This window comes from Benincasa hispida, chromosome 8, assembly GCF_027475165.1.
Source record: "Benincasa hispida cultivar pf3 chromosome 8, pf3_genome.v1.1, whole genome shotgun sequence".
Lineage (NCBI taxonomy): Eukaryota > Viridiplantae > Streptophyta > Magnoliopsida > Cucurbitales > Cucurbitaceae > Benincasa > Benincasa hispida.
In genome coordinates this window covers 13,646,087-13,654,094 of record NC_143485.1, presented here as the reverse complement: position 1 = coordinate 13,654,094, position 8,008 = coordinate 13,646,087, and the positions used below count along the sequence as shown (strand labels likewise).

The 8,008-nt window shown below is 38.6% G+C and overlaps 1 protein-coding gene across 1 annotated transcript; it reads left to right on the top strand.

Annotated features, from left to right (window-relative positions):
* The first annotated feature begins 386 nt into the window (after positions 1 to 386).
* On the top strand, positions 387 to 983 carry LOC150034372 (uncharacterized). The gene is made up of 3 exons (XM_090316694.1): positions 387 to 500; positions 611 to 706; positions 804 to 983. Exons 1-3 carry the CDS (start codon positions 387 to 389, stop codon positions 981 to 983), a joined length of 390 nt encoding a protein of 129 aa, XP_090172820.1.
* The last annotated feature ends 7,025 nt before the right edge of the window (positions 984 to 8,008 follow it).

Below are 8,008 nucleotides of genomic sequence, written 5' to 3'. Positions count from 1 at the left end.
CAGGATTTGATGGCATTTGGGTAATAGTCGATAGACTAACTAAGACGGCCAAGTTCATACCAGTAAAAGTTACTTTTACACTAGACCGTCTAGCTAAGATTTATGTGGATAGGATAATAGGTTAATATGGAGCCCAAGTGTCGATAGTGTTGAATTGGGACTCGAGGTTCACTTCAAAATTTTGGCCTAGTTTACAGAAGGCTATGTGCACTAAATTGCATTTCAGTACGACTTTTCATCCGTAAACAGATGGACAACTGGAAAGAACTATACAGACACTGGAAGATATGTTAAGAGCTTGTGTACTACAATTCAAAGGAAGTTGGGATACACACTTATCGTTGATTGAGTTTGCCTACAACAATAACTACCATTCTAGTATCGAAATGGCTCCCTATGAAGCATTATACGGCCGACTTTGCAGGACTCCAGTATGCTGGAATGAAGTCGGAGAACGACAATTAATGGGTCAAGAATTAGTTCAACAAACAACAGAGAATGTGAAACTTATCAGGGATAATCTTAAGGAAACTCGCGATAGTTAGAAGAGCTACCCGATAAACGAAGAAGAGAACTAGAATTTGAAGTCAGAGAACGGTTATTTCTCCAGCTATCCCCATGGAAAGGAATTCTCCAGTTTGGGAGAAAAGGGAAGTTAAATCCACGATACATCGGACCATATGAAATTGTGGAACGAGTTGGTCCAGTAGCTTATAGGTTGTAGTTGCCGATAGAGCTAGCTCGTATACACGATGTACTTCATGTGTCGATGCTAAGGAAATACGTGCCTGATCTCGGTACAGCTCAAAGAAGATTTATCTTACGAGGAAGAGGCCATCGAGATTTTGGATAGGAAAGATCAGGTACGCAGAAATAAGGCAATTCCTTTGGTGAAGGTGTTATGGTGTAATCATGGGATCGAGAAAGCAACCTGGGAACCTAAGGAGCAAATGATGAAGAGATACCCTCAACTTTTCAAATGACATATCAGGTAAATTTCGAGGACGAAATTTCTTTTAAGGGGGAGATGATTGTAAACCCTGAACTTAGGTTCCCTAGATAAGCATGTTTGGCCAAAGGGATGTTATATTACATATTTATTAAGTAGAAATTTATGTTTTTTTTAGGGATTATGAAGGAAGGGAAGGAAAATATATTAAATAAGTGTGGGGTGATGTGGCAATCTACTCTTTGAACTTAGGAAGCGGCAGAAAGATTAAAGGGAAAGTGAAACTTCAAAAGTATGGTTTCGGCAATTGACAAGAGAAAATTTAGCGAATTTGGTGCCATTTGAAAGTTGGGAGAATTTAGTTTTCAAGGTTGTCCTGTTGGAGAAAGATTGCAAGAGAAGAAGAACAAAAGTGGAGAATTTGCAGAAGAGGCAGAACCACAGATTAATCAGGGCCCAAGGTGAATTTTAGAAGTTCCAAGCCAAACTATAAGGAATTATGGGCTGAAATTTTAAGGTAAGGAAGCTAACTCAAATATAAACAAGTTTGTAGAAGGAAGTTTCTTGAAAAAAATGTCTGGATTTTGAGTTATAAATTTTGAAAATTATAACAGGGAATTGGTGCATAAGCAGACAGCTGCTTGTGAAAAACAAGCAAGCAGTTCATCGTGGAGAATTATAGCGAGAGTTGGGCATAAGGATCTTGTTTATAAAGGAAATCTCGCTGATTTTGTAAGGAGGATCTCGCTCTAAGGGGAAATCTCGCTAGGAATTGAGGTGAGTATCGCTAAGATTTGATAGGAAAAGCTTGATCTCGCTCTAGAAGATCTCCCTGGCATCACTTTAGAGGATCTCGCTAGCTTCGCTCAGGGGGATCTCGCCAGTAAAGTTGTCTATATTGATGAAAGTTCCTTTAATAAATGAATTATTTGAGGTATTTTACTAGGAATTCTAAGTAGTTTAATCGGGAATTATATCTTTTCAGGCCAAGAAGAGCTAGGGGAAGCGTATAAACCAATAAGAGCCTAACGAATTGTGAGTGACTAAGTAAACTTAAGGTTTCCAATACTCATGCATATATAATCAAGTAAAGCACAGTGACATTAATGATGTATTTATACTTCCTCAAGCAACAAATGGTTGGAGAATAACTTAATGCATGTTTCCCGGCTTGTATGTGTGTAACACAGGCCAAGGTATGTCATGTAACCATTACAAAAGCTATGTTTCTGATTTTGATATATGCTTCTTAGAGGAAGGATATGAGAGAGTGAGTTCTTGTGCAAGTGAGTGGCAATGGAACAGCTCTTGTGTAAATACTAGGCAATGGAACTTAATTTGATGTTACAAAATACACATTTGATACCAAAGGACGTTGAGAAGGTATCTAACGAATTTGGTACCGAAGGACATTTGAGAAGGTATCTTGTCAATTTGATACCGAAGGACATATGAGAAGGTATCATAGTAGCTCGATACTGAAGGACAAATTTGAGAAGGTATCTGAGCGGAAGTACCTAAAATATGATGGTACTTAGTGTGGCCACATGCACGTAGGCAGTTATGAATGAGAGACCGGAGTATGGGTCTCTTGGTCAGTAATAAACGTTGGGGGCTAGAGCATTTAGGCTCATTCTCAACTAGGAAATAATAATGTTTAATGATGTTTGAGAATGGTTTACAGCTATATTTAGAGACAATTGCTTGAGTTTACTCATTGGTATATTTACATGTTTATAGTTATGCTACGCTTGTTGCTTTACGATTCTATAGTCACTCACTAAGCTTCTAGCTCACAGAATTTCTGTGTTTTTTCTTCTCAGGTAGCGGTCAGTTTCCTCAAGGTTGATCCTGCTGCTACTTGCCACTGAAAGACTCGGCTTATTAAAAGACTTAGGTTGATGATCTGTTTATGTACACATGTTTTGTGAGGGACTAAGGCTTCTATAGGAATGTTTGGGCCACCTAGGAATATTTTTCTATAAAAGTAATGTCTTGGTTGTATGCATGTATTTATATAATCTTTGTAGAACCTTAAGGGAGGTTAGCTGTTTGCATATATTATTAATGAGCTGAATAGGTTGGTATTTAGATTAGAAGGCTTAGGTTGTGAGTGCTGGCAGTAGGGCTAGTAACTACCACGGTCATATCCTCTTCCAGAATAAAAGGGTAATCTGAGAGGGGGTGTGACAACCTAACAGCCACCATTTATTCGGTCCAGAACTGTTAACCTTTAACAATTCTGCATAAGTGTAACCCCTTGCTTTTGGTGTCAGAGTCCCTTTTTAATGATCCCACCGCAGAGAAGAAGCAAATTAGGACAAGAGACTAAGTTACCTTATCCTCTTACAAGAGATCAAATAAAGAAACACGCAAAACTGCCATCCTTTAGGGGGGGACACTCCCAGGGTGCCTCAAGGCGATGCGCAGTAACTTTATTCAAACCAACGAGGGAGACCGAGGGATATGCTATCGCACTTCCCACTCCCACTTACTATGAACACTCTCTCCATCCACCTTGATATTAACTTACCCAAACACCATCTGTTAGGGGAACATGCCAAAGGTGCCTCGAGGCCAAGGGTAGATCTCACGGTGTGGATTATTTAGAAGAAACGTGAAAGGTTTAAGTAAAGCATCTTATGCCCCAAGTACCTCCCACTGAATGTTCTACCTAAGGTTCATTAACCTAGAAAATCTGGCTACTAATTTTAGTCTAAGTCGTCTTTTTAAAGTCCGCTCATAAAAAACTTTTGTCTATGAAATATGAACAAGTGCAAGTAGTCACATTTAAACACTTTTATGGACTGTCCTTAACTTGCATGCATGCATCGAATCTATCTAATTCACCTTTCCAGGTAAGTTCCCAGGTAGGGGTGTTAAGTTTCCATCGACTTAAATACCCCAGCCTAGACAGAACCCGCCCTAGACAAAAGCTCCTTTATAAATAGATTTGCTACAATTTAACCTTTTATTAGTCAATTTAATCCTACTAAACTGATTAAAAAAATTAAAGTCTTAGGGTTGCTAATCATATTAGAACCGTGATCTTAGTTCTATGTGATCCAAGTTTCAAACATTTTAAAACACAAATTAAACCTAAGTGAGCATGCATGTCTTTCTTATTACTTTTAGTTCTAATTTCTCTTTAACTTTTAAAAAGAAACAACTAAAATACATCGCTCACAACTAGGTGTTTATAACGTTTATAAAGAAACCTATGTGTCATGCTTCATGTAATGTCCAGTCATTACTATACATAACTTTTACATATGCGTAATAACCAAGCAAACATGCTTTCCATTCACCCTTATACTATAACAATTATAATATAAAGATGATGCATGTTAATGCTTTTTATGCATGCATAAATATAACTCTTATATTATATGATGCATGAGCATGCTCTTACATAATTAAATCATGCTTCTCTAAATTATAACATTTATAATAAAGAGATGATGCATGACCAATGCATAACCTAAGGTGGGATTTACTATGTGCATACCAATGACATATAAAAACCATACATCGCATGTAATAAACCAATGATTAATGAACTGGGATGATCCTTTACAGAAAACTAGAATGAAATAACCCTATCTATTACAAAACCGATTCACAGACGAGCCGGGTCTTGAACTGCCATTGAACTGCCAGGAGAACTCCATCGTTTAGTAAATGCCGAAGGTAGACGATCGCCCGACGCGCACTAGACGATAGGTGCAAAAGCTAAACGATCGCTCAGACAACAACGAGGCTACAAAGCCTGATCGTCTAGGCGATCGCTTAACGCGGCGAAAAGTAAACGATTTACCGTGCGTTACTAAGCGATCATTTAGTCAGTTACTAAGCGATGAAGCTTGCCGAGCTAAACGATCGTCTAGTGTGCATGCACGTTAAACGATATGCAAGCATCCCATTGTCTACACGACCCGATACTCAACAATCGCTTACCTTATCGTCTGCATGAACCGATCAACCCTTGATCGTCTCCTTCCTCAAAGAACAGCAACCCTTGCTCTGATCTTCTTCACGAACGACTCAAGACTCAAACTGACTTTGAATTACAGACTCAATAACGATTAATAATGCCCAAAAACGCAGGGGCCTTTACAATCAACCAAAAATGTAAAAGAATTAGATCAAATTGAGGCTAACATCCCAAAAAACTCCATTAATCCGCACATCCACAATAATTTAACAATTAAATAGAGCAGATATGCACCCACCTAGAATATATATGCAATTTGTTGCATCAATGAAATTGGAATATCAGAACCTAGCTCGGATACTAATTGAAGGAACTCTTAACGAAGAGCATCCATGAGCGCGTTCAGAACTTTCCGATTTCATTATGACCGAAATACAATACATACATTCTAAAGATAGTTATGCAATTTAACACTGATTGACGACATGCTTTGATAAATAAAATACAAGGGATTGAGTTCACATACCAGTTCAAGACACTCTTCAATTTCGAACTCAACGCAGTAGAAGAACCTCTACGAACTCTATCGCCCAGCAAATCAGTTGGCTACGGCAACATGATCGTCTACACGAACGGCAGAAACATGAACAAGCACGAGCAAGCAAAAGCGGGGATGACACCACCACTTGGAGCCCTTGGTATTCTCGGAGTGAGAATCCAAAGTGTGGTCTTTGGTGATTTTGGTAGAGGTCGAAGGAAAGGCTGATCATGTAGACGATAAGCAAGTGGGAGAGAAAACTATCGTATAGCGGGGATGCTTATCGTTTAGACAAAGCTACACAATCGTGTAGGTTTTACTAAGCAATCGTCTAGTAATAGGTAAACGATCGTTTAGAAAATGCGGCACGCTAGGGGATCGTTTAGGAAAGTTAAGTGATCGTTTAGAGAAAGGCGTGCGATCGTTTAGACATGAGGTGTGCGATCGTTTAGACGATGAGACTCTATTATATAGGCTCTCAACTAGGCGACCGATACTTTTTCATACCGATTGTGAAATTTTTCGAACTCTTTGCCAAATGAAACAAATTTTCATTTTATTCTTCGGTTACAATAACCGAATATGGCTTTTCCCACTAATGCATGATTGAGGAGAATATTTCAGCCAATTATCTCATAATTAACCAATTTAATAATAAATGAATATAACCATATTATATTCTTACCTTCTAGTTTGATATCACATATCTACTATAGTAATTTCTCTTCCATTTGATATAAATCATATTTATATCTAATTTCCTCCAAAATAATGTATCTCATACATTTAGCCAATTATATCATATATAATTAACAAGTTCAATTATATCATATATAATCGAACTCCTTCTAGTCAATTTGAACATTTCAAACTGACCCAACAACTGATTCTCGACTTTATCCAAGCTATCTAGAGGACCTTATGAACCTGTGGCTCAAAGCTCTAGCAGTACGTGAATAGCTGACTAAACTCTTTAGCCATAAGATCCACAATCCGTTAACTGCCAGACATTCTACTAAAGACCAACAGCTGAACTCTTCTTACCACAAATATATTTCTATGTCCATCAGATATAACCAATCATGAGTACGATGACCCTTCACAGATGCTCGTAAGTACAACTAGGCCAATTTACCGTTTTGCCCTGTAATTATATCTCACTCCTTAAGTACCACTGATTCTTCTAATGAACAATACAACATAGTCCAAATTTGTGTGAACCCCTCTCGAGCCAAGAAAAGGTGTGTGGCGCCACATCCTTCAAGCCGTGGAATCAGCCCTTAAGGGAGTTATCTATCTACTTGCCCCTGCCTCGGGGAAGGAGTGAATTCCATCTTGTTCAATTGAGTTCCCAGATCCCAAATTAGACGAATCCCTAAAATGGTAGGTTTGAATCGACAACCTGCCACTCGCACCCATACAAATCAAAGGATCGCCCTCAACGGCAGGAGTTCCCAACTCACTCAGGATTGAGGTCTGATGCGTTGTTAATTGTGATGTGATAATGGTGTGAGTTTGCGGTGATGTGTTATGCGGTGAACATGCAAGTTTTACTAATAAGACCCAAGTATAAGCCTCACTAGGTTTCCTAGTAAGTCCAGGGTCGAACACAGGGACTACTGAGTAAATATGTGGCAGTTAATTCGATTCTCTTGCTGTGGTGAAAACAAATAAGTTGGATGGTGTTTTGATTAAGAATATTTCCTATACGATGGAGTTCGAACGAAGAGTTGATGAAATCAAGAGTTACTATGAGTATGCGATGAACGGGTTGAGAAGGGGTTTAGCTAACACTTCCTAAGATTACGTACAAGTTATGCGATCATGCTACACACAAACAACGGCACTTCATCTTTCAATGCAAATGCCATAATTCCTATTTCTAGGACGCATGTGATGTATACGAAAAGGTCGATAGGACTTATGTCTAAGCCTCGATGATGAATGTTGCACACATAAAACAAGGTGACTGCATACAATCATGTCCTATTTCTAGGGTGCATGCGATGTGTAAATAGAACTTATGTCTAAGTTTCTATTTCTTGCTTATGCGGTTCTAGTCTGACTCTCTCAAGCCTAGATTCTAATTTGACTCTCTCAAGTCTAGATTCTATCTTTAGACTACTCTCTCAAGTATCTCTAAAGGGTGAATGACGCATACATAAGACAAGATGATCACATAAAATGTAAATCTTAGGTCATGCTAGCTAAGTACTTCTCAACCCATTCGAAAATTTAGCTATTCATGCGAAGTGTGGAGAGATTGAACATAGATTGAAATGAGATTTCCATTTTCTATAAATAAAGTGTTGAATACAAAATAACGAATGGAATTTAGAATTAAGAAGCCCAGTAAGCAATGTCTTGCTTCCCGTGGCCTTTTACACTGTCTTTTCCACTCCAACTTTGTCCAGATGAATATTCTTGCTCTCGTAAGTGTTGGCGCTCTCTCCTTTGAACGCTTTCCAGCAGTCTCTCGATCTGTCCGGGAATGATCTCTCAGCTTCCTTGGCCCCTTGCTCATTTCTGACCTCTAAGTTTAGGTATGAGTATGTACATGAACAGGCTAACAGCTCTCTAACTAGTA

What these genes read in the sequence shown, in the direction of transcription:
- LOC150034372 (XM_090316694.1), top strand. Translation starts at nt 387, where the DNA reads ATGGCTCCCTATGAAGCATTATACGGCCGACTTTGCAGGACTCCAGTA. An exon ending in TTCAACAAACAACAGAGAAT is followed by an intron (nt 501 to 610) that starts GTGAAACTTATC and finishes TTATTTCTCCAG; the next exon opens with CTATCCCCATGGAAAGGAAT. An exon ending in TTGTGGAACGAGTTGGTCCA is followed by an intron (nt 707 to 803) that starts GTAGCTTATAGG and finishes ATCTCGGTACAG; the next exon opens with CTCAAAGAAGATTTATCTTA.